Source organism: Alosa pseudoharengus, unplaced genomic scaffold, assembly GCF_046254945.1.
Source record: "Alosa pseudoharengus isolate Yale_2024_CS ecotype anadromous, Long Island Sound unplaced genomic scaffold, YU_APseudo_1.1 YU_APseudo_1.1_scf_21, whole genome shotgun sequence".
NCBI classification, from domain to species: Eukaryota; Metazoa; Chordata; class Actinopteri; order Clupeiformes; family Clupeidae; genus Alosa; species Alosa pseudoharengus.
Window position 1 is genome coordinate 30,196,203 of NW_027468674.1, and position 27,809 is coordinate 30,224,011.

The 27,809-nt window shown below is 42.2% G+C and overlaps 1 protein-coding gene across 1 annotated transcript; it reads right to left on the reverse strand.

The window, feature by feature from the left end:
• Positions 1–1,186: 1,186 nt before the first annotated feature.
• Positions 1,187–27,405, reverse strand: LOC143138323 (choline O-acetyltransferase-like). Its single transcript, XM_076298819.1, has 14 exons — positions 27,358–27,405; positions 25,925–26,116; positions 24,687–24,805; positions 22,332–22,385; positions 14,238–14,430; positions 9,704–9,881; positions 7,906–8,075; positions 7,328–7,428; positions 6,837–6,968; positions 6,240–6,362; positions 5,273–5,414; positions 4,986–5,048; positions 4,086–4,223; positions 1,187–1,468 (listed from the first exon to the last, which is right to left on the reverse strand). The coding sequence occupies exons 1-14, from the start codon at positions 27,403–27,405 to the stop codon at positions 1,187–1,189; spliced, it is 1,935 nt and encodes a 644-aa protein (XP_076154934.1).
• Between the last annotated feature and the right edge of the window lie 404 nt (positions 27,406–27,809).

Below are 27,809 nucleotides of genomic sequence, written 5' to 3' on the forward strand. Positions count from 1 at the left end.
CTTTCTTCGGACAAATCTGCACAGATGTTTGTGACTTCTCTGTGCTGAAATCACTGGTTGAATAGTGCAGGAAGGCCCTCTGATGCCCCTGTTGTCACGTTTGAGGACATTTGTTCTCATATGAGCTAAGGGTCTGAGAATCTGTAAATGGTGCCCCACTACAGGTGGATGAGAGCTGGCCAATAGGAAAACAGGAGGGTGAGTGGGAGAGCGAAAGATAGATAGATAGATAGATAGATAGAGAGAGAAGATAGATAGATAGATAGATAGATAGATAGATAGATAGATAGAGAGAGTGAGAGAGAAAGAGAGAGAGACAGACAGAAAGAGAGAAATCACCATGGTACCCTACACCTGTATTTCGGTGAGTGGGTGCAACTCTGGTGACAGGTGTGATTTCCCTCTCTAAATGTAATAGTGTCCTACCTGAAGACCTGGACACAGCACAGGTCACCTGGAGCTAAATTAGCTCCTACTTGTTTACCCTTATGTGAAATGCAATAAAAAAAATGTTCATGCTATGGATATGAAAGAGAGACTGGTTACAGTTACAATAACCATTGATTACAGTTACATACTGTATGTACATACAATGCGTACAGTATAGTTCACATACAGTAAGCCTATATTATCTTATATGTCTCTCTTATATTATATTTATAGTGAGTTCTATTCCATTTACTTATGCAGTGCTTTTCACATATAAGCATTTCAAGGCGCTTTAAATGAACACTTTAAATGAGCTATATTAGCTACATTAATCACATAAATAGTGTAGTCAAACACTGGCTCTCTCAGGGTTTGTTAGACAGAGAGACAGAGAGGGAGACTTCCTGTGAGTTGATGTTGCTCAACCGTACTCTATGACAATGGCCACCATCCATCCGATTAGATTTAGCTACGTATACAGTATTTATGGACATTTACTGTAGACCATATGCATGTATATTGCTATTATCTGCACAGTTGAGTAACTGTAAATATGTAAAGCACATACATTTTCATAAAATACGGCATATGCATTAAAAGACTATTGTAGCATATTGTACATGATCGTGAATAGTGAACGATTCAGTAGTAAGTATATACTGTATATCATATATTTCAAGGGCACAAACACGGTCATCTTCCTCTGTGTGTCACTTGAAGGCCTCAGTAGCTATGGTTGACTTTCCTATCTTTTCTTTTACTTGATTTTACTTTTAATGGGTGTTGCCGTGGGGGTTCCAGTGGCAGAGGAGCACGTGCCGAGGGGCCCAGAGATGGCGGCGTTTTTGCTGCACAGGTCGGCAAGCTCCAGCAGGCTGAGGTCCAGGGCGCGGGTGAACACGGCGGAGCTGGTCTCCGTGCTCTCGCGGAAGCTGGACACGCAGAAGAGGATGTGGTCGGCCTGAGGGTTGTAGCAGGCGCCGTAGCCGTTGGGGACCACTGGACCATAGCAGCAGAACATGTCCATGGTGGTGGGCACCTGGAGGGATGGGAGGCAGAAGGAAGAAGAAGAAGAATAAGGAGAAGAAGGAGAAGGAGAAGAAGAAGAAGAAGAAGAAGAAGAAGAATGGTGTTAGAAGAGGGAAGAGTGTGAGGGGAGCTGTGGTGAAAGCGTGCGCCGATGCCCACATGGACCCGTGTTTGATGCCCATCTGTGGTTATTTACCAAACCCACCCCACTTTGCCAACTTGCCAACTGAAGCTAGGTATTAAACGTTTTAAAATAAGTCTTTGAATATGCTCAATTTAACATAATTAGTTTTTTTCTGGGAAAGGTCCTAATGCACCCCCCTCTAATTGTAACAGTAGCGAGAACTGTGCAGTAAGTAAGTTATGTCAATCTCCGTCCCGACATCTCCCAACCGTCCCCCTACCAGCTCCTCCAACCCCAGCACGAATAATAGATTATCCAAACGTGACAGCACAACGAATCCTTGCAATGCCCGATACTGGGTTGAAAGAGCTGGTAGGGGGACTGTTGGTAAGTGTTCGTTACAGTCTTCTGTAATAAACTCCGGGTTCGCCAACTACGTTGTTGGTGCTTCGTTTTATGTGTAGGGACCCTGAGCAAGCTACAAACAATATTACTGGTTAAAAAATGCAATTTGTCAAGTGTTTCGCTCATGGCCGTTAGCTAATCCACTGTTTGCGATTTGGGGCTATACTGTAGCACATATCGGAGCAGGCTTTGTAGTGGTTGATTAACGAAAAATACCGCCTCCACGGCTTATTTGATGTTTTTTAATGCAGAAAAACACCCTGGGGTCAATTTTCGCTGGAGTTACACTTTAAAGAACATTTATTTCACTAGTCTCGCTGGAGTGAACGCAGAATGTGGGCTGTTGTTCTGTTGAAATAAATTAATTAGGCAGTGTGAAAAGCGAAGGTCTCGCTTTCACTGGTCTCACCGTTAGTGAGCCTTAAATTCCCTACACGCAGCTCCCACATAGCATTTACACTGATAAACGCATACAGTTCCCGACGTGCATCACATACACCGACCCGCGGCGTTTCAAAGCCTACCGTGCTAGCGACCGCTACAAACATTACATTTAAATCAGCCACAATGCATGTCAGTTCAGTCTACTACATTTATTTATCAACATACATAGCGAACAGTGAGGTACCCACTGATTCAGCTCCATTGTTCATTCCGTAGTAGCAATAAACTCACTTTTGAAACATACTCAACACTCACGCATCTTGTTTGCCAACGTTCTGCTGGGTGCGTCCGAATACTGGTCCCCTGGGGAAACACGAACCGCATTGGAGCCAGTTCCTTATTCACTGTCCCGGGACAGTGGAAAGTGGGTTGTTTGGTGCGGGGGTGGTGAATTGGTGTGTGTTTAATTAGTTCGTTATTATTTGTTTTGATTATTACATGTAAAGTCCCTGTCTGTATGTAAAGTATACGTGTGGCCATTTATGTACTTTGTATGGTAAAATTATGTGTTGTGTTATATGTTATGTATGTGTATGGAAAAGGTCCATAGTTATTCCTCATATATTACACCCTGTTGGACAGTGAGCTCTACCAATTCACTTTTGATTGGTAGGCCTATTTAAGGGAGAAAGAGAGAGTGGAAGGGGGAGTTGTTTTGGAATGGCAGAGTACTGCGTCAGCTTGCTGCGAGGCTGTATGTTCAGTGAGTTGGTAATGCCTATGATGGCCGGTTTTGTTTTCTTTTTCAAAGAATTTTTGTTTGTTTGTTATTTCATATATTGCACCTGCGCACTGTAAATAAACCTGCACCTTTATCACTGAAAACTCGAGAGCTATTTGTTGTCTGCTAACCCTTCAACCACTGGAGTTTTCTGGACACGCCCATCCCTTAAATGTGAGTTGGGGGTTGCAAAGTCTCTCTCACAGGCAGATGATCTGCATCTCTGTTAACCGAAAGCTAGTTTTCCTAACATTAACTTGATAATTAACGTGTATGTTAACGTGAAATATGTCTCCAGGGTAAGTGTCAAGCAGTGAATTAAACGGACGGTTGCTAATTAAATAACAAACATCCTGACTTACATCCTCATATGCAGATCTCATTTCCAAATAATTGGAAAGATAAAAAATATGAAATATTTAAATGACAAAATATTTTAGGTTACTTGTAATTATGAACTCCAAAACATATGAACTCCAATGAATATGAATAAAATATTATAATACTGCTCTGGACAACGGTTGCTGAGTGACATTGGAATGAGTTGATGGTCATATTCAAAATTAAGAGACCACTGTAAATTTGAATATGACCGTCAACTGATTCCAATGTCACTTGGGAACCGTAGGATGACATCAGAAAAATGTACAGTGGTCTCTATTTTTTCCAGAGCTGTATATATATATATATATATATATGGCCTGTTTGATTGGGATGGGGATTGCTTCATTTTGATTACATTTATAATGAGTATACTATATGGTATATAAGATTGTAGTGTTAAAATGTAGGCTAATAGAGGCAATCACCAAGAAAATGCTTCCTGCATGACCCATTCCGAATGAATTGTCTCGGATATAATAAATACAACATTGTGCTTGGCAAGAAAGTTGCCAATACTACTTTCACACAAGTGATGGCACCCCTGCATACCTGACTGGTGGAGAGGATGAACTGATTGCTCAGCAGGTAGGTCTCATCCTTGAAGAGGTCGAGCCTGTCCATGCCGAGTTCCTGAGCGATCTCTCGGAGTCCAAGCAAATGATTGTCTATGCCATTCCCTGTAATTGCCTTCAAACATTACTCACAGTCAATTACAGATGATTACACACAAGTAAAGGCTGAATATGTATTTTTCATGCAAAATTGGCAGATGATTGGAAAATAAATATAACCTCACACTGTGTCAATTACAGAGTGCACCAAAACTTAAAGGAACCGTTTGTAAGATTGTGGCCAAAACTGTTCCTGCAATCACTTTCAAAATACTGTAGAGCGGTGTATCCCCTCCCCCTCCCCCCTGACTGGCAGAGCTGGCAACCCGGATGCCGAAACGCTACTGACTTCGTGATTAGTAGATAGGTGGAGGGTGGCGCTCAGGCCAAACATAACATGACATCAACATCAGTTGAGGGCTGCAACTTCACTTTTTAAATGACTACTGTTGACAGTTTTCGCAGCAGCGTACAGATACAGTGTTTATTGTATCTGTATAATGTCAGTGAAGCATTGCAGTGCTCTGGATTTGATGGACTGAAGTGTGCAAAGGTCTGCAGCATAGAATATCAAAACTAAAATATTAGCATGAGTTGAAATATTAATGCCCTTTCAGTGACAAGTCTATACAAGCACAGTAAAATAAGCCTTACGGCATTTATCTTGACTAGGTTACTTGACAAATTCATACTCAAGCTCTCTTATGTGTTGCAATAATGTGTTGCCAGTACTCAATATCTCAGGTTAACCTGACTGGTTGCCATTTGAAGCATCCAGTTCAATCCAATGGCTTTAGCACTGATGCGAGGATCAGAAACAGTGGTATACAGGACGTACCAAAACAGTGTAGTCGGTTTGAGCCTTGATGGCATCCCGCAATCGAGTCATCCTCACAGCATCCTGCAAGAGAAATATCAGACAGTTAGCTCTCTCTCTCTCTTTTTTTGTCTCTCCATATACCGTATATACTGTACATATATCATATGACACAGTGAATATATGTCTGGCTAGAGGTCAGGGGGAAGACAATGTTTGTTGTGTCTCTACGAGATAAACACACACACAGACACATGAGGAGCAGTCCCTGTGTAATTGTGCCTAAGTGAGAGGAATGACTGACTCACGGTGTGCATGTTCAGCTCGTCCGTCATGGACCTGACGAAGGCCAGGGCCTCGGGCGTGGCGGAGCGGATGTTGTCCACTCTGCCCTGGTGGAAGCGGCGGATGGAGGCACTCTCATAGGTGGGCACCGCTCGTGCATTACACCTACGAGGGTGGAGTAAGAGAGAGGGTCATATGCCGCATGATGAAATGTGAGTTGTGGCAAGGAAGACAATGTTATAGCATGTTTATCACCCAGAGGGAAGAAATAATCTTTTCTGATTGGCTGGTAGGGTGGCTATTAATTCGGTATAACGGGACACCTATGAAGTAGATCTGGTAAAAAAGTTTAATCACCGTTCCATATCAATGCTCATTTGAATGGTAACTATAACAACCATAGTAAAGGACGGTTGAGCCTGGAAGCTGGCTTCGCAACAGTGGAATCAACTGTAAACAAGCAACAACTGTTATCACTGTCAGGACCAAAGAAAGTAGTACAACAAACTGAACAAGTCTGCTTCTTTTTTAACTAAACCGCTTGTGTCCTTTGCCTGCTATAAAGGCATGACTTTTGCCTATTTACATAGTGGCAACTGGGGGATAAGCGGGATAATGGCCTTTGAGGTGTCCTGATATACGGAATCAATGTGTTTTTTGCCTCTGCCTTGTCCATTAATTCCGTATATCTTGACACCTGCATAGCATGTAGCATCATGCTATAAGTATGGTAAAATGGGTAAGGAAGTATGCAGTGTATGAAGTACACAGTATGTTGGAAATGTGACAGGTACTGGGGGAGAGTGGGTTAAATGCAGAGTTTAGTATGAAGTATGCCGCAAATTGTAACTTACGGAGAGGAAAACTGAGTTACTACGCAGTATGAAAAAAAATGTGGGTTAAAGTTGAAGAAGAAATGTGTATGCAGTGTACGAAGTATAGTGAAAAGTATGCCTCATGGTTATAAAGAATACTGCCATGCATACTCACTTATAAAAGGCCAGCTGCAGAGCCACTTGTATGTAGGCGTCCGGACTCATCCTCTGTTTCTTGATAAACTCTTTCCCATAAGATTTAAATGTGTGCACATCCATGTCCAGGTTTCTCACCAACCTATCAAAGAATGGCTATAGATTAGTCTATAGATTATTACAGCATACTAAACACCCTGTGCTCATTTGAATAGAACAGTGTTCATGCTGAAGGATGTCTGGCTCAACTAGACTCAGGGCAGATTCTGTGCAAAAGAAGTGCTGTTTGAAGTCAGAACATGCTCACTAAACAGAATGTGGGACAGCCAGAAACTGGTTGCTTTTCTTTTTGAGATGCGTTCAAAGTGTCCATGCTTTTTATAGTCATTCAGCCAGTTTCCGGTACATAGAGTAAGTCTAGTCCTAATCTAAAAGCTATTTTCATTGTAGATTTTCATCTAAGTTTTCTTTTAGTCAGGACTAGGCTTCATCCATGTCTGGAAAACCAGCCCATTGAGTTGAACCCAGTAGCTACCCCCACCCACCCTTCCCCACCACCTCTGCAGTCCCTTTCAGTTGCTTGTTTTTGAAATGACTCCTGCTCCCCAATTCCCACCTCTGCAGTCTGTCTGCTGAGGAGGCCAACAGGCCCTGGATCTGTGGCGAGCACTTCCACTGGAGCCTACGTGGGACGGGCAGGTCCATGACGCCCGCCGGGGCCAAGACAGGCTTACCGGGGCTTTCCGATCTGTGGGACAATAAAAACACGGCATGTGGAGTCAGTCTGTGTAGGAGGATCTCCCTGGAACAACCTGGGGCTTTCTAGCACTCCTAGGGGTGGGCCTGAACTGACTATAATGAACAAGAGTGAATGGGGTCATGTGAAAGAGGCGTGTGTGTGTGCATTTGTGTGTGTGTGTGTTTGTGTGTGTGTGTGTGTGTGTGTGTGTGTGTGTGTGTGTGTGTGCGTTTGTATGTTTGTATGTTTGTGTGTGTGTGTGTGTGTGTTTGTATGTGTGTGTGTGTTTGTGTGTGTGTGTGTGTGTGTGTGTGTGTGTGTGTGTGTGTGTGTGTGTGTAACTGGTAAATGCATGCTGTCTTTCTCACATGTATTTCACCAGGTACTCTGTGCACTGCACCAGAACGATGCCCTCAAATTGGGAGTGCTCACACACCACGCCACACACACCATCAGCTCCTACAACAAACTGAAAGCAAGAGAAGACAGCTTATATGGACACTTTAACTACTTATTAAGACAATTGGACCATTGTTTCAACCACTTAACTACCCTACGTACTGTAGCACCTAAACACTTTTATCTTCCTTTCTTTCTCCCTTTTTGTCTATCACCTCTATTTACATTTTAGTAGATGCTTTTGTCCAACCGACATACACATAATAACAATACAATAGTTAAATTTAACAGTAAACAATTTAAAATTGTTAAGACTACATTAAGGAGAACAACAATAATAAACAACAATGTCAATTCAATCAATAGCCTAATGAAAATAAATAAATACTATACTATACAAACCATAACGCATAACAAAGGCTTAATAAACTAAATGCATGTTGAACAAATAAGCCTTTAGAAAGACCCAAAACTATTACAGTCCAATGTCTTCCTCCCCCCCCCCACACACACACACCGATTCTGGTTTGTTGTTGTGGCGTCTAACCTGCATTGGTTTGTCGTACCAGCGGTTGGCCCCGTTCTTGTCGTGGCCCCCGCCGTGCAGCATGAAGACGGCGCGGTTAGAGTCTGTGGGCTCCACGGCGCACGGCTCGTCCAGGCACACCACGCACACACACTGCTCAATCATGTCCAGCGTCTCTCGGTTGGTGCCGTCTGATCAATGCAGAGAGAGGGACTGTGTCAGTACACATCTAGGGGAAATCCTTGATAAATCATGAGCCTTGATGAAGGACCCATTCTCTCTCCTGAGGAGCTTCTACGATAATGCCACGAGGGTCAAATCAAGTCAAGTCACTTTATTTATATAGCACATTTAAAACAACAACGTTGACCCAAAGTGCTTCACAGGTAAGGCCATCTTACAAAAAAGAAAAGGAGGGAGATTGACAAAAAAAATTGAGTTTAATTGAATTCAATTAAAAAGGGGGGATATATAGTAGAGGCATTAAGATGAACAGTAAGCCACAAGCCAGTCATAATGCTCATAAAACTAGAGATAAAACATAGAATAAATGAATAAATAAATACACAAAGGGCTATTAAAAAAGGGTGGTGAGGGTGGTGGTAGTGCTAAGGACCTGGGCTAGCATGCAGCAGCTAGACAAGTTGTGAATCATCATTCAAGTACCGGTTATCAGTACTGTTGTGCCATTGAGCAAGGCACTTAACTCGAGTTGTTCGGGGGTGACTGGCCCTTGTATTACTTGACATATTCAGACATCCCAAGTCTCCCGGAAGTTCCGGGAGTCTCCCGCATATTGATAACGGCTCCCTGATGCCCGCAAATTACATAAAATCTCCCGGAATCTAGAGCGAGCGAGCAAGAGCGCGCACACGAGACCGAAACTTCAAATCGTGTGTGCATCTGAGTGTAGCGCGCACACGACGGGAATGGAGAGAGAGGGGTAGTGCGTGTGTGCCTGTTCAAGAGAGAGAGCATCCTGATTGGCCTGTTTCAGTTCAGTTCAGTAGGAACAGGAGCGTCATGGCAGAGGCAGAGTGCCCCCCAAAAAGGACCCATTTCACATCAGACTACACGAAAGTGTACCCTTGTCTCATAAGAGTTCAAAATAATGATAGTCTTGCATGCTGCACTGTTTGTAACAGTGACTTTAGCATTGCCCATGGCGGGTTAAATGTTTAAAAAACATGTTGAGGTGAGATTAACTGTCATTTCATGTGCATATTATTCAGGACTAGCCTACCAGATGGTTATTTGCCAAGGCTATAAAGACCAAACTACCACAATTTCTAATAGGCCTTATTTGGTGTGCTGAGTAGAGACAATTAATTAACAAACACAGGCTATTCATCACTATTTCAGTATCTAAGAAGGCTAAAGTGATTTATTTATTTATTTATTTATTTTATTTATTTATTTATTTATTTTGGGGGGGGGGGGGGGTGTTACCTCCCTGAAATAGCTTTTTGCAGGTTGGGATGTCTGCATATTTCAGTTGCTTTAGATAAAAGCATCAGTCAAATGACTAAGTATAAGTGTAAGTACAGTATATGCTTTTGTTTTACTGCTGAACTTCAAAGCTCGATGGTGTTTTATGCCCCCAACATCGTCTTCCAGGCAGCGCTGCCACCGCTGACTTAAAGGCACCTAATCCTAAACCTAACCCCAACCCATGCCTAACCCTAGTGCCTTTCAGGCAGCGCTGCCTTGAAGACAACGTTGGGCGCATAAAAAACCATGAAACCACTTCAAAACACTTTTCTTTGTGATTCTTCGATGAACTTGTCCTCACAGTCCACCGCCTGTACAGAGGTCGCACCTTTCACAAGGATGTCCCTGGCCTGAGCCCAGTCGGTGCGGCCGTCGGACGTGAGGAGGCCCATGGCGGGGAGCCTCTCCTCCGCGTTCTCCGCCATCTTGGAGATGCGCTCCATTTGCACCAGCAGCTCCGCCTCGCCCAGCTTACGGGACTTCACCGCCACGTCTAAGACGAAGAACTGAGGAGGACAAAAGTGCCAGGTGAGGGGAGGTGAAGGAAATAATATAGTGCATCTGTTTGATCCAAAATAATCTGAAAACAAATCATAATAAGCAAGATCATCATAATAAGCAAGACATAGTAATAGCCTTTAACAACATTATAATGATAGGTCTCCAAAATCTATTGATTTGTATTGATCGATGGGTCTCCAAAATCTAGTCATCGTCCACCATGTGATGTCGTAAGACATATCAGTAATATAGTGGACCTGTTTGATCCAAACTAATTTGAAAACAAATCATAACAGTGAAATCAAGATAGCATAAGCAAGAAATAATGCTAGTGTTTGACATCAGCACAATGATAGGTCTCCAAAATCTATTTTCATCGTCCAGCCACTTGATGTCGTGACAGGACATCTCAACAACACCAATCAATGCTTTGTGGCTTCCTCTTCAGCCAATCGGTGGGCTGCAGGATGCACTCATTTAAGCTAAAACGCCCTTTTTTCTGATTAAAAGCTCATGATTAAGCTTAATAAGTGGGTCATTTATTGGCCTTTCTATGGCCAGCCTGTGAGCGCAGAGTTGTAGGAGAGAGTCGTTGAGTGTGTTTGGGTTATTTTTGCTGGCGGTGGACTCTCAGACAAAGTGGCAGATCCAATCAGCTGTAATTTGGTTAGCGGACCCGGCCCTGTATCTTTGCCACACAGGCAAGGACTCACCAGGCTGTGTGGAGATTTCCCTCAGAAATCATTTCCAGTTATGGGTTTGTGTGTGTGTGTGTGTGTGTGTGTGTGTGTGTGTGTGTGTGTGTCTTTGAGTGTGTGTGTCTCTATATGAGTGTCTGAATATGAGTAAGTGTGTTCATCTGTGTGTATCTGTTTGTTGATTTGTGTGTGAGTGTCTATGTGAGTGTGTGTGGTGTGTGTTGTCTCCAGGTCCTAATAGGTGACGTGTGTGGTGTTCTGGCATGCTCTCAGATGTGGATGATTAACCGGAATTTGATGCAACACACAGCTGCAAAAAACCAGTAGAACAGACCTGTTCTATCCAGTGCCTACTGTAAAGGCATCATTTACAAGCACAGTATATATTTTCTTTTGTCCACACTCTAAGGTGTGTGAAAAGTGTTTCACTGCCTTATTATAATTTTCTACTAAACAAAATATTTTCCTATTGCAGAGCAGCGCCACACAAGTTGATTCAAATCAGTGTTTGCCAATATTCCGGTACCTGTTCATGTAATATCTGCAAGTATATTGTGTATGTTATTTATAGTACTGAAGGCAGTTCGCAGACTTGGTCCTGTTCTCTGTCTTTTTTTTAGCCCCTGATGGGAAATGTGCATGTTAACCTGAAGTAGTTCATTCACCTGATTCCTGATGTGTACTGCGATATCCAGATCACTGACAACTGCCCTAGTCAGAGATTCCGTGCAGAATCCAACTATTTCAATTTAAAGAACCAGCCAGCTCATTCTTGCTGACGTGTTGTACTCGTGTTAAAGGAACACGCCACCCAAAATCAGTAGTGATATATGTTCTTACCGTAACTTTCACGAGTTGAGTCGTACCTCTCCCGCGTCGGTAGGTGCACTCAAACGCTCTGTCGCGCAGCGCGAATGTGTTAGCATGTTGCTATGCTAGCGGGCTCTGCCGTGGCCGTAGAGAGAGGCACATAGCAGTATTCAAACACCTCCACGTTTTACCTACTTAAATACAGTTGCACGAGTAGTTGATGAAAAATGTTAGGGCACACAACATGAAACGTGACGATTTTCCAAGCGAATAAACATACTACATACTACATACTACAATGTTTGGGTCGATCCAGCATGGATTCTAAACTCTGTGGTGGATAGGATCTACAATTAGGTGTTAATAATATTACCACGCTAGGTCGAAGTACTCCCAAGTGCTATTGCGCCACACATTGTAGTTCTCATGTTTATTCGCTTGGAAAATCGTCACGTTTCATGTTGTGTGCCCTAACATTTTTCATCAACTACTCGTGCAACTGTATTTAAGTAGGTAAAACATGGAGGTGTTTGAATACTGCTATGTGCCTCTCGCTACGGCCACGGCAGAGCCCGCTAGCATAGCAACATGCTAACACATTCGCGCCGCGCGACAGAGCGTTTGAGTGCACCTACCGACGCGGGAGAGGTACGACTCAACTTGTGAAAGTTACGGTAGGAACATATATCACTACTGATTTTGGGTGGCGTGTTCCTTTAACCATGCATAGTGTATCAAGTTTAGATACTTCATTAACCTTTAACCCCATCTTTGATATGAAACTCTTTTACTCAGTGGCTGTGTCTGACTTGGTTCTTACTGGCCACTATAATGTTCTCAAGTATTAATCAGTGTACCGTACTAGCATTTTCAGGTATCTGTACTTTACCTAAGTATTTATTTTTCGAACAACTTTTTATTTTACTCCCCTACAGTGAAAACATGTTCAACGAAGATGAAAAAAAAAATGAGCAAGTTTACCTGTGTGCACCAAGTTCACTGAAAAAAGGGCACCGACAAAGGCAACCAGTCCTTTTGTCTCTATGTCCATCCTTCACCGAAATAATAATAATAATAATAATAATAATAATAATAATTTGTTGTCGTTATAGCATTATAGGCCTACATGAACTTCATCATTAGGTAGTCTAAACCAGAAAATAGCCTACTCATAGTGCTTTAACAGTGCATGTAAACCGCTGGTCATTCAGGACACACAATGATTGTGTTGTTGTAGCTTTGTGTAACACATCAGCAACGTCATTAAAAGTCATTTTATGCATCACTCCTCATGGCTGCCTGCACTTTCTCTGTCCTCATGGCTGCAACTTGCTACTCGTTTATGCTTTTCAGCGGCATGTTCATCACGAGCCTGAGCCTCCATGTCAACAATGAATGAAAATGATTTCATTATCAATTAGCTTATTATCAATTCGCACCAGTTCCTATGCTACACTTCTTTTTTGTAAAAGATACAGGACTGCTGCAGGCAATGAGCAGCCAACCACCATGAACAGTTTTTAATGTTCTATCAGACAATATCTACTCAAGACTCTGCTCTAGTATAATTACAACAGTTAGGGCAGGATTCGGGATACGGGACAACTGCTGGGATTTCGGGACTGTCCCGAATTTTTCGGGACATCTGGTCACCCTATTTTAATCCCATTTCACCTAAAGATACCCATATTTGTCAGCCATTTTTAAAAATGGCCACCATGGGTCAGAAGACCAAATCCGAGGTGCCTACGATTCTAAATTTGATCAGAAGTTGCAGTTGTTAAATGGGATTCTAAAACTGATAGTTCCGTTCCTTGATTGTGATTGGCTGAATCACGTTCAATGCCGTTGTAAAATCCAGCATAAACATACACCTTGACCACATTTCGTTCTATATTACTGCGCTACCATAACTTGATACAAAAGTTCAAGTAGCTGCGTCTCGACGTTGCTTGGCAACCATTCAGATAGAGTAAATATATTTCTTGGTGGAAGAATGACTATCTATGAATAAATCATTACATTTCTCGTTGCTGTGTCTTTACTTTATTAAACTTTGCCAGGTATTTAAAGTAACAGTTTTAGAAAAGCAATAAGCCGCTCGAGTCTGCAGGTTACACTGATTTTACAACAGCTAGCGAGCGCATCGTCCCTAACAACAGCCCTTAGCTGTTGTAAAATTTGGTTCGAACCCCGACCAGTAGGCACGGCTGAAGTGCCCTTGAGCAAGGCACCTAACCCCTCACTGCTCCCCGAGCGCCGCTGTTGTTGCAGGCAGCTCACTGCGCCGGGATTAGTGTGTGCTTCATTGTGTGTTCACTGTGTGCTGAGTGTGTTTCACTAATTCACGGATTGGGATAAATGCAGAGACCAAATTTCCCTCACGGGATCAAAAGAGTATATATACTTATACTTATACTTATACAGTACGGCCTCTCGGGGCTTATTGCTTAAATATGCCATTGTCGGTTACAGTTCGCTTCTTTTAACAGTAACAACTATTAAAATAGTCCCTCAAAAAGGCTTGGAGACTTTTTACTTTCATACTTTACATTTACATTTCAGAACCTGTATTTTGAACTCCACTTTTACTTTTACTAGAGTATTTTTTACAGAAGCATCTGTACTTCTACTTGAGTAAGGAAAGTGTGTACTTTTACCATCTATGACCCTAACCCGTCTAGTATACTGTATATTAAATTAGTGTAAACCATACTCTGTGTCTGACCTGGCTCTTGTTGAGTACTTTTGAGTTAACCATGCATAGTGTATATGCATTGTGTATATCAATGGCAGATCCCCATCTTTGATATGTTACTCTGGTGTTGACCATACTTTGTGACTGTGTCTGACCTGGTTCTTGCAGGCCACTATGACATATTCCGGCTGGGATCCGGCGCTGGTCCGGTAGTTGAGCTGCGTGTCCTGTTTCAGGCCGGGTCGGCGGTAGCAGCTGAAGACGCGGGAGTACTGCTCCATGCAGAGTGAGTCCCACTGCACGCCGGGACTCAGCTGGCCGCGTGCCTTCTCCGCAGGCAGAGCCCCTCTGGGGGAAAGCAACACACAGCACAGTCGAGTGACAACAGTCAAACATGACGTTTGTTTACAGTTACATTTGTGTACATGAATTTACATGTATGTTTACATTTAAAAGAATTTCACACTTTTATATACATAAAATAATATACATATCATAAAATGCACATATTAACCCATACATTATATGAAATTTAAATATATAGATTTTATATTTAGGGCCAGAGCACCAGATCGAGATGCGAAAGGCCTTTTGTTTCTGTAAGGATTATTATTATTATTATTATTATTATTATTATTATTATTATTATAGCTGGGAATATCCTGCCGTGCTTTGCCTTTTTTGAAGTAGTTCCCATGAGCGAAAACTCATAAAATGTTGCACTCACAACAGGTGAACGATAAATCTGTCTTGGACAAAGGCTTGGTCCCGAGTGTGGCCTATGGACTCCATAGCGCCCCTTATGTTACTGTCACAAGTCTCGTGGTTGGCATATACTTTCAGCTTTACACACCAAATTTGGAAGATTCATCAGATTAATTTCACATTTGGTGTATGAACTGGCAGGGGTCCTGATTTTAAATCATCAGATCAATTATTAAATTGTCATGCTCCCCCACCCCTTGCCAAGTATTCAGTGGTTCCCATGGGTGACACGTAATGAAATTTGGCAACAGAGATTTGGCCCCTTTGGGACAATAAAGCTAACTGAACTGAACTGAACTGAACCCAAGTGTGGCCCAGGGACTCCATGGCGCCCCTGTATATCATTGAGTCTTGTGGTATGCAAGTCTACCTCATTATGTTCACTTCCGTACTGAGGCCAAGGCCAGAGCTATGAAACATCGGTTTCCCCAGGCCTCGGGTATTCCTGGAATAGTTGGCTGTATCGACGGAACTCATGTGCGTATCCAGGCACTATCTGAGCACGAGTAGGCTACCTGTAGGTCAGTAGGAAAGGTTATCACTCAATCAACATCCATGCCACTACTCGGTCGCTCGTTGAGTGTTGCATCAGAGTGCTTAAGCACAGGTAAGTGAAAACTTACCAGCACCATGGACAGCAAGCATTGTCCGATGGTTCACAAATAATAAAGGTCTAGGCCTATGGGAAAAGATCATCTCTGGTCTACATAGGGAAATCTCTCAGGGCTAGTCTAATCCACCACAATCTGTTTCAATAGGTTTAATCACTGTCCTCACAGGGAGATGAGGATGCACCCAGAGAGGGTCTGCACGGTCAAAGCCCCTGGCACTGTCCTGCATAACATTTGTATCAACAAGCGGGTACCCCTAGCAAGGCACAATCACCTGCCTGTTCAAGAGGAAGATGCTCCTGTGATCCCTGCAGCTCAGGAGGATGTTGCTGGACGACTTCTGCTCATACATCGTCAAAGCCTTGCAGGCCTAATGCCTAATAGCACACTTCCATGTGTGTGTCTGTGGTTATGCAATGAAACCCAGACCAATGTTCAATGCTTGGGGCAGCCATGGCCTACTGGTTACCTGTAACTGGAGGGTTGCCGGTTCGAACCCCGACCAGTAGGCTGAAGTGCCCTTGAGCAAGGCACCTAACCCCTCACTGCTCCCCGAGCGCCATAAACAGGCTAACCAATATCAATTAATTTCATCAGTCAGTATTTTATTATTAGGCTATTTATGATTGCCATAGGCTATCTGTATAGGCTAGCTGTATTAGGCTAGAGCCTATTTATAGCCTACTGTATGCCCTATATTCGTACAAAAATGTTAGGCTACAAAATACAAAAGGAACACTCCTCTTCAAAAACATTGGTTAAGTTATGGCTCATCTGGTTTCGTAAAAGCTGGATTTCCCATTGCAATTTAACCTTTTCCACCTCCAATTTCTCCTGCTCAGTTTGAAGGTTTTTTGTTTCTGTCTCCACTCACACGATTTCCTTCTCGAGAGGAGTCTGCTGCAGGTCTGGTCTCACTTGTCAGACAACAACTTGGGATTCTCGTGTTTTCTGGCAGATTTGAAACTTGGTCATTTGTCAAGTTTGGATTTGCAGTAGGCTACTTGATGACATGGACTGACTCAAACATTTCTCCACGTTCATCAGCTTGCTATCTGACAAATAAGCCAAGATAAGCAGCAGTTGGAACGGTTCTTCATGAACTGATTTGTGTTAAATGTTAATATGGGTGGGAGCAAATAGACTTGTGCTTGTTTTATTGGTGAAAAGGGTCATCTACAGCCCACCCCTGTCCATGTCTACATCGGCCCTGATGCAATGTAATATGCCATCAATCATGCTTTTTCAATATATTATTCGTATCAATAAATCATACTCTACATATTGAAAAGTTTAAAATAACTTATAATCAATCACAAGCCCAAAGACAAACAAAGTGGCCTTTGTTCTCTTACAGAGGAAAAGTAAGAGTGAACACTGGTTTTGAATTTAATGAGTTTACTAACTGGCAATACTGTCCCAACAGTCCTGCTTACAAAGCAACTGCTATTGAGTGAGTGGGGAGGTAGGCTACACATGTGAGGTGTGTGTGAGTTAGGGAGTAACCTGTGTGGATGACTATTTGGATGGGTGAGTGAATTGCTTTTACAGTGTGTCATAATGTTTCCATTCATCATATTAAGAATGTATATTTCAATACAGAACATATTTAACGTTGGTAAATTAGGCCATGACAAACTAGATGTACCGCAGAGCGGTACAAAATATGACCGCCGCCCAGTCCAGCACATTTTTTCCACAAAAATAAATCACGCTGAAAGGCCTATATGATTCTAACTGTCTCACTAAATTGCATTATCCACACTCAATTCTCACTGATATCTGCTAGACAACAAGTACCAAAACATGATTAGTTCATAGATTTCACATGTAAAATAAATTTTATACAACCCCACCTCCATCTTGCCTGTTCATAATTCTGAGAAATTCTTGAATTGTGTGCATGTACATGTTTATGTTATGCGTGTGTGTGTGTGTGTGTGTGTGTGTGTGCGTGCTTGTGTGTGTGCCTGCGTATGTGCCTGTGCATGCAAGCGTACATATGTCTACTGTGTGAGTATGTGTCATACGTATGATTACTGTGAATGTATGTGTGTGTGTGTGTGTGTATCTGTTTGTGCACATGTGTGCACATGAAATGGGTTAACATGACCCCTGGAGGCAAACATACGGAAAAAAATGGTCATCCTAGGCCCTACAGTTCTCAAGATATTCACAGAGAACTGTGTCTGCCCTACCCTTCTTTCGGGGGGTCCAGTCCAGCGGGGGGGCTACAGATCAAAACGAAAAATTACGGTTCCATGCTATCCATGTGGGGGTACATGCCCACCAAGTTTTGTGTACCCCGGTCTTTCAGTGTCCCGGGAATCCTTGTTGGTGTACGTCACTAAATGTACACATAAATTATTTTATTGTAAGGCCCCCCATGAACGAAAGTACACAAAACTTGGCATGCATTCGGAGGGTGTCATAATGATCCTACACTTTTAATTTCGTGCAGTTTTGACCTTGTCAGCCAGAGATATTGTGATGAAAACACCTAATTTTTAGATTTTTCATTTTTAACTAGGTGGCGCTATACATAAAATAAGTGGTAATGTGATGGGTTGACATGCCCCCTTAAGACCAACATACATAAAAAAGGTGGACCTCCTAGGCCCTACGGTTATCGAGATATTCACAGAAAACTGTCTCCGGCCACCTACAGGCCAGTTGGTGTATAGTAACATAAATTAATTTATTGTGTGGCCCCCCATGAACGGAATTCCACGAAACTTGGCGTGCATACAGAGGGTGTCATAATGATCCTACACTTCCAATTTTGTACAGTTTTGACTTTGTTAGGTCACAGATACCTTCAATTACAACACCTCATTTTTACTTTTTTGTGTTTAACTAGGTGGCGCTATACATGAAATGAGTGGTTATGGAATGGGTTGACATGGCCCCTTGAGATCAACATACAAAAAAAAAATGGTCCTCCTAAACCCTACGGTTTTCGAGATATTCACAGAAAACTGTGTCTGCCCTACCCTCCTTTGGGGGGTCCAGTCCAGCGGGGGGGCTACAGATCAAAACGAAAAACGATGGTTCCATGCTATCCATGTGGGGTTACATGCCCACCAAGGGCAACAGCCCTTCTGGCCCCGCCTAGCTCCTCCCCTGCACACACATCAGATATGTGCATTTATTGGTGTGACAGACTGTCATGCTCTGATAGGTTCAGCTATAAGCATATATGCAATGTCTTTTCAAAGCGATACACAACACAGCGAGCCATCATGCATCTCAGGGGATTTCCCATCTAGATCATCGCTTATACAGTACACTGTGCCACAGGCAAATACAGTATGCACATACAGTATGCAAATACAGTATGTGTGCATCAAGCAGATTGCCTAATTGAGAGCAATGTTCCACATACTGTGAGCACAGTGTGTATGAACTCGCACTAACTGTGAACCCTGGATCACTGAGCTAAAGTAACCTCATTATTGAGCTCAGATGTGTGTTCTTTGTCATATGCAAAACATTCTCCAAGCCCTTTAGTCCAGTATTAGACTCTGTGCACTATTATTTCAGACATGCACAGGAGAGGTGTGGAATTCCTTGTGCTATAGGTAGGGGATTTCCCACCGTGTCCAATCAACAACAAAGGCTATCTAACATTACACAACATGACACACAAAATACAACTACAATGCACAGTTGGCTGCCGCGGTGTAGTTGCAAATGTGGCACATGTGGTACTCAGGATCAGTAAAGACCTTCCTTTACATCACTGCATGCACTGCCAGCAGCTGGACTTCCCAACCAAGGAACCAATGCAACAGAAACAAAATCACCAACAAAGCAATCTTCGTTGCAGAAAAAAGAGCATCACCAACAGATCAGCCTTCGATAGCATTTCTTTGGGGTCTGTGTTCATCTTTGTTGAATTAGGCCCAAAACACCTCCAGAAGGCTCAACAATAGTGTCCGGCATCCCAGACCCACCTCTTCCAAAAATGTTTTCTGTCATTCATCTTCGTTGCTGTGGCCATTTATGATCTGATTAGCTACATAACCAAATTATGAAAACCCTTGAAGTTGGCACCAACAAATAGCAACAAATTCTTTTGTCAATCCTCTCTATCTTCATTGCTAGCCTGGCTAACAACAGACCTCATCTCATTGAGATGTGAAAATCGCACGCAAGGCAGCATGTGTAAACTCAGGCTACTTCATTGCTGTGGCCTTCTATGACCTGATCAGCAACATAACCAAACAAAATGCAAGCCCTTGATGCAAGCCTCAACAAATACCACCACATTCTTCTGTCAATCCTCTTCACTGCTGTGCTCACACTCCAAATACAATACAATATCTAGCCTCACAACAGTGGACCAATACACTGCGGTCCTTGCAGTTGCTTTCTGGCATCCACCAGGAGTCTCTCACCCCATGCTTTGCCCCATCTTCCAGTAGGCTACTGCTTGCATTTGCCTGATGGCCACTGTCCTGTCCCTCTCGCACAAATGTTGTTATCAACAGATCTAACAGATCACCTGGTGTCAACAGATAACCTATGCTGACCCGTCTGTTACATCTCGTAGCCTAAATACTGTATCAGAGATGCAGTCAAAATGTCACAACTGAAGTGACACAAGCGGTACAAAGTAGCCAAGTCTGACATTGTCAATGTATGCCCTGATTGAGCAATATTACTGGGCAACCACATAACCGGTGGTGTTTTCCGAATAGATGACTAAAGTTCTCAAGAAACTTGAGGGTATGAGAGGAAGTGAATTGTATGTGTGTGAGCAACCTACAAGTTACTCATCTTGCACTGGATCCTCTTTCTGAATCTCAATATTGATAATTCTCAATGATCACAACCAGTCTGGGCCCCATTCCCCAAAAGCCTCGTAAGCTTAAGAGCGTCATACAGTCCCTCGTAAGAACGTCTTAACATTTGCCGACTGTTTCCCGAAACCATCGTAGCTTAAGAGTGTTGTGAAAACACTCGTAGATCTACGAGTGCTCCAGAGTTCTCGTTACTGGCTAAGAGCGTCTTAACAGGTACTTTTCACTGAGGTCACCAAGAGGACATACAGGGGAATTACAACTTAGAATACAATTATCCAACTACGTTCCCATTCTTTATTGTATTTACTTGAGATGAATCAGCTTTTAGCGTGCAAAATAGCATACATTTAATGGTCATAATAATGTGATTAAAAATGCAAACAGTTATGGAATGAGACGTTGCCAGAATAGTTTGCCATTATCTTTGTGTAAGTGTAGGCTATCTTCTATTAGGTCTATGAGGTAAAAGCAGAGAAAGGAAAATGTGGTTTAGTCTGTGCTGTGTCAAAATGTAAGCCTATACTTATGTTATTTACAGTAAGCCTACACATTTCCTCACTTTCTTACTCGACCTCTTTCTTATCTTCAAACTTATTCTTAAGTGACACAAACATAAACGGTGCAACAACCTAATCTTAAATAATTACAATTATTTATGTCACTCTAGCTGCCTGGCTTTTCAGTTAGAGTAGCCAGGCAGCTACAGTGCTACACTCTGGGATCTTTACTGTAAAATCATGCAGTGTCGCACTGTAGCTGCCTGGCTACTCTTGCTGTTGGCTGCAGCAACTCAAGCCTGGTAGCACCGATTTTTTTTTTGTCATACTGACAGTAGGCTACTCAGTGTGACTTTGAGAAACAGAGATCTATGTGAAAAATGAGTTTTCCTTTAAGGCATTAGAAGGGGCCCCTGGCCCCTGCCTAGAGCCGGCCCTGATCAGTATATGTGAAGAATGACGAAGATGTAGGCCTATGGTAAAATATGTATCTGTATTAATTGTTAGTTCCTGCTTTCAATCCCTTTTCACCTCACAAAATCTATATTTGGCGGCCATTTTTAATTCCGAGCCACCTACGATTCTGATCAGACCCCCTTTGTGACTTTTTATACCAAATTTGATGCTTTTATAACAAATTGATAATTTTTTGTGCTTAACTGCCACACTATCTGACTCAAAGAGAACCTCAAAGTATTTTCCCTAAAGTGAAACTTGGCAGAGACCTCCACACTCCAAGTACCATTTTAGATGATGAATTTGTGCGTATGTCGTCTGTCATTCATTTCTTTAACATGTCTTACAACATAACAAATGCATTCATAGTCTAGTAATCAGAAATCAGCGTGTCTACAGGCCTCTTATATATGCATTATATGTAAGGGATAATGTATGGAACGCCGGTCATTATCGGCTTGAAGGGACTTATTTTCCCAATGATGACTGGCGTTCAAATTATCCCACTTATTATATGGCTACTTGGCAAAACGAAAAAATAAACTACACATGATATGTGTCTTTACATTTATTTGCTACCATTTCATCGTGGCTTTTGCTGAGAAACAAATAGTTTGCAACACACGCTGAACTTGAATCAAACATTCTTTAGAACACAGCAGATCAACTGTCTGCTTTCACTTTTGAATGAAGTTCCATTGCAAGTGACCAAACTACTTGAGGAGTAATATGAAAGACGTAAATTAGAAGCACAAAACCCGTTGTCATAATTAGCCGGTAACCATATGTTTCAGCGGTGATTACATGAATATATTAGAACGTTGGGAAATCCCATTCAAGTCAATGGAGTGTTCTACTGCCATTGTGAAGGGCCGCATAATACATTTTATATAATTGCCTACAACAATGTTCAGCTACTAGTAATTATGCAGATCATAAAATACTATTACTGTAATAATCAACGTATATATCAACTCCAAGTAACATGAATTCCAAAAAGAGGGGACAATATATAGTAATAGTAATATATAGTAATATATAGTGTCCCCCTCCGTCCCTGATTCACATAGTCCATATGTTAACACTGGGGAGCGTGCAGGATGGGCACTTACGTGTCGAGCATCGCCTTATACTCCAGAACTCCTGCAACAAGACGAGCAGCGAATCTGTAACGAGCAGAAAGGAGAGGAACACACTGACTGTAGCTCACTTGGGTACAAACAAAACCAATGTGTTGATGCTCTGTTTAGTGAAAGGAACTTGTACATTAGTTATAGACTAAAAAAACAAGATTGTTGATGACAGTGATTAAATAGCTTATAGGTGATGTATCAACTGTGTGCAGAGTGTTTGGAGAGAGTTTAACACAGGATACAAGTGTGTTGTAAGTCCAGTCTATAGAATATAGTCATTCATTCATCCATTCCTCCATTCATCTCATCGTGAAGCTATTTTATCACAGTTTAGTAATAGTTATATTCAGCTGTTTTTTACCTATATTTTTTTAATCGAAAACTAATGCTTAATGAAAAAAATTTGCTCTTTTCTAAGCTTGTAGATCCTTTCATTTGTTTCATCTCATTCTTGTAAAGGCATAAAACATGCACACTCTCACACTATAATACTGTACACACTCCACCCTCCTGTGCTGTCCAATCTAGGTCTGGTAATGAAATTATTGTTGGATTACCAGGCTACACAGGAGCTGGGCGTGTTTGCCTCTCCCTCTATCTCTCTCACTGTCTTTGTGTGTGTGTGTGTGTGTGTCTGCGCATGTGTGTGTGTGTGTGTGTGTGTGTACACATGCTCATACTTGTGTGTGTGTGTCTGTGCTTATGTGTGTGTGAGTGTGTGTGTGTGTGTGTGTGTGTGTGTAAGAGAGAGAGAGAGAGAGAGAGAGAGAGAGAGAGAGAGAGGGAGAGATGAGAGATGGAGGGAGTGGATGGGAGGAGAAAAAGAGCACAGACACAAGTCAAGTCGTATGGTTTGTGTCATTTGTCTCAGGCCTGTTGTGTTCAAAGGTAGATCAATAACCGAGAGAGAGAGAGAGAGAGAGAGAGAGAGAGAGAGAGAGAGAGAGAGAGAGAGAGAGAGAGAGAGAGCGGGGAGAGGGAGAGGGTGGAAGGGAAAAAGAATGATAGAAAGAGGCAATGTGAGAGGGATAGTAAGAGAACAAGATACACAGAAAAATAAACAGAGAGAGAGAGAGAGAGAGTAGAGACTAAAAGAAAGAGGAAGAGAGACAGTGACAGACAGAGGGAGGACAAAAATGAGACAGAGAAAGCGAGAGAGTGAAAGAGCTGGGGAGTTGGAGAGGAAGAGATGGAGAGAGGAAGAGAGAGAGAGAGAATGAAGTGAGAGAGCCTGTGGCTGCTCAGCTTTTCCAGCAGTCTCTCAGGGATGCTTAGTGCTGTCGCGCCCCATCAAATAAAAGCCCGTGTCAGTGCCCCGCCAACCAGCCTCCCCGCTCTCCCTCCATCCCTCTCCCTCCCTCCATCCCTTTCTTTCTTTCTCTCTCTCGCTCGCTCTCTCTCTGTCTATCACCCTAACCCACTCCCCTCCCTTCTCTCCCTCCATCCCCCTCTCCCTCCCTCCTTCCGTTTCTCCCATGCCCTGGAAACATTCACTTAGTGAGCCATGGGCTGACAAAAGCTAATGGTGAGTTACAGTCGCCCGGCTGAACTCCTGTGTGCCTCTAACAGACCACAGGCCTTTTAATAAGGGGCCGAGATTTAAAGCCCGGTGCGGGGCCTTGTCCTTGGTGTGAATCAGATCAACTGCCTCAACTGGGCCATGTACAGTATGTGTGTATACCCAACTCGCCGGTCAAGGCAATAACTGTGACTCTGAATCCATGTGACTCCATCTTTGATCTAGTCTCAAAAAGTCAGATGTACAATGTATTGTACACCATAACAATATATCAACTGAACAAATACGGGCTATCACTACTAGAGAATTTGGTTCAAATGTACATGTGAACTATTGGCATAGTGCTAACATTTTCAAACATGCACCAACAATCTATATTGTATGTAAACAGTTGAATGGAGTGTATACATTGGAAAATCCTGACAAGGACGCTATCTTGTAAGAGCAGATAATTTGACTACAGCACCGTGATAACTGTGAAGCCTCCACTTCCGCCACATGATACTTACATGGGAAAGTTATTTGGCCCAAAGTGTTCTGGGTGGATGATCATGAAAATTTGCCTGCTGATGATTAAAAAATATTGCCCAACAACATTTGCCTGCTGATGATTAAGAAATATTGCTCAACAACTTTTGCCTGCTGATGATTAAGAAATATTGCCCAACAACCTTGCTCAAAAAGTTCCCTGATGTAGCATCAGCTCTAGACTGTAAAGTCATTATTGATGGACTGGTTACATTTGATTAGGATAACCTGGCAGAGCTGACTGAACTAATCAGCTCGTAGAAACACACTGTCAGTGTGGTATGTACCTGAGCGAGTCCTTTCTGTCTGTAAAGAACTGTTTTGGGAGGACCATGACGGGACTGGAGTTTACTGGCAGTGCTAATCGGTTGTTCAAGTACATATCATGGAGCCAATAGTCGTACACCTGAAACACAGAAAAAAAGTTTTCAAGATTCAAGAGATGTATTTGTCATATGTGATTGTACAGCTGTTTTAATATCATAAAGTGCAAATATATGTAAAGATTGGTTGATCAACATAAGTTTAAAGTGTCATCAGGTTAGTCTATATGGCCTGGGTGAAGATATTCTTTTTAGATGCTATATGATTTGTAAAATAGTTAGTATTTACTGTAGATAGCACATTTTTTATGCACATAGTGCAACCAAAAGCGATATATCATCAAAGTTCTTTGTACTCAGTATATCACATAACAGGTGGATGGATATATTACATCAGAACCCAATGATTGTCAATGGTAGTGAAATCACTACCTATATTTTACTCAGAATGACAAATATTTACTTTGTCTTTATAGATTTAGCCTATGAACAATAACTCTAATGGACGTTTCTCTGCACAACTCTTGAGACCTTTTTGGCTACACAGTTAGGCCTACCAGTCATCCAGTGAGGGAAGAATTTTCTTCCCTGAGAAAAGCTTTCATCTGTGAGACTTCTTTGGGTTGGGCTTACTATGCTTTTTTTTTTTTTTTTTTTAAACCCACAGGGAAACTCATTTGTCTAAGTCTCGGACACTGTGTGCGTCAGCGGGCTCTTGCTCCGCGTGCCCTTTGTTAACCCCCGTCCATCTTCGGTGTCCGATCAGTTACTTTGACGACGGACGGTGTTCTGCGCAATAGAGCGAGACTGGTCATCAATACAGGGCGACCCAGCGTTTGTCAGGTACGGAGAAGAGGGGACGGGAGGCGGAGAGGCGGTTGTGTGGCGGGGAGTATGATAGATATCGGGGATCTGAAATCCATTAGCTTCGTGCGGCAGTTTAGATTGAACCCCCCAATGGTGAATGGCTCATGTGATAGGTCTGGATACACTGTTTACACTCTTTCATTCAACTCGTCCTCTCCTGCGTCACCTTCTCAAAGGGTTTGTTTTTGCCAAACCCATATAGCTACCGTTCAAATAAAACAAATGTAGGCTATTACTGAATTATTAACGAGTATATTTATTACCAAAAGAAGAAGCCTAGTAAACACAAACTCCCTGTCCGACCATGTAACGTGCGGTTGTATGCAGAAATGTACCCAGTTTTCGGTTCTATCCCTGCGCTCTTGCAGTTTTCTCTGGAGTATCTCGCCAATGCCTCCAGCTTTTCCGAACTCCTCCACGATGGCTTGTGTGTCCCGGAACTTCTGATCCGGCACCAGGTGCCTCATACACCGCAAGTACATATTCAGCGTCTGGTGCAGAGAAGGGACCGGAACCTTGGGTAAGGCCTGTACGTGTAGAAACAGCACTTTCGTTAGAACATATAAATTCTTTCGTTTGAACGTTGTTATATACCAACTTATTTCTCATTAGATTGCCTTACAGCGTTTATTCATGAGCCAGAAAGGTTTTAATTGTTAAAAATTTAAATCTTTCTGAAGTTTTTTTCTCATCTCCGTTTGAGCTTGTATTCACAGAGAGCACCATACATAATTAATCGAGAATTGCTTGGAGACATGCACTGATTGGAAACCCTTGTGGGAAAGACATTTTTCCTCTTCCTTAACTCTTATGTCCTTGGGTAACATGCTAATGACGAGGCTTCAAAAATAGCCCCTAAGTGACTTGTAAACAGTCCGCAACTAACGTAGCCCAGCGCAATATGCATAATTCAACAATGAAAGAAATGTAAGATTAATTGCCATTGTATCATGGTTTTGATTTACTGTCATGTTTTGCATCAACATCTTTACTCAACGGGATAGGCTACTAGGGTATTGATGGTCATATCGGTTTGAAATTTGACTGCCATATCATTTTACTGAAGGACGACAGGCTACCTTTTATGATGTTCCATTCACTCACTGAACTGACAGCTCATTCTCACGGTCAAAAATCGCATGTTGTTTAAATTGTGAGGAGACTATTCGTGTGCACCCAAATTAATCTAGGTCTTATAAATATGTTTTCCTTTACTTTCCATTTTCTGTTTACCCGGAGACACACCCACAATGTCAGTATTTAGATATTATGCTATACCGTGAGCGATCCAGGACGAATAACATTTTTATTTTTCTTATACTTCACTTCCTTCCGTTAAGATTTCCCTTTTAGCCATGCAACTGACCCTGTGAGTATTTAATATTGTTTTCTTTAAATGTCCATGAAAACACAGCCTTTGCTATTTTCACGAAGAGAAACATTCACATTCCATCGGGCGGAGACAACAGCTGTTTGCCGTCTTTCTCCAAGTACTTCGAGCGTCCAGCGTGCTGAAAGCATTCGCCCCTAGTGGTCACAACATGCACGTACTTTCCATGGACAATCCCATCTCTCAGTGCTGCCGAAACTCCTGTCTTTCCCTTAAAGTCGTATTTTATGGTAATCTCAGTGTTGTGCATGGATTTTGAATTATAACGTCCATGTCCCTGAGGTCATTTTAACTGGTAGGCTACACAAACCAATAACAAAACATAACAATAATAAAAAAGTAGGCTAAATAAAAAACTACTAGTGGCTGTAAACTTACAGCGCTGTCCTTGCGGCCTTGGGACAATTGTTTCTCCAAGATAGGCATACTTGTCTTTGGTCGGGTGAAGATGCAGACTCCCGTCAGTTCAGCAGGACAACCTAAGTCCTGCAATCCACATTTTAAATGGTCAATCTTGCAATAATCAAATTTCATTGTTAAACGTATACATGATTGTAGTTCTACAGTTGGCAATTACTTCATTAAAACACAAGTTTTTGCATCATATCTGGACACCTCTTTTTGGAGTTGCTGAAAACTTACAGGCAAATTTGCACAGTAACATGGTAATTCTATGAACCATCCCGGCTCTTACTCTGAACATGTCAAAGTTCAATGACGATATATTCTTTTTTAAAGCTAGGCTACTTTAGAAGTTACTTACTAACTAATTTACTAAAAGATCTTTGTTTTAAACCCAATTCCTTATACAATAATGTAAACAAACTTTG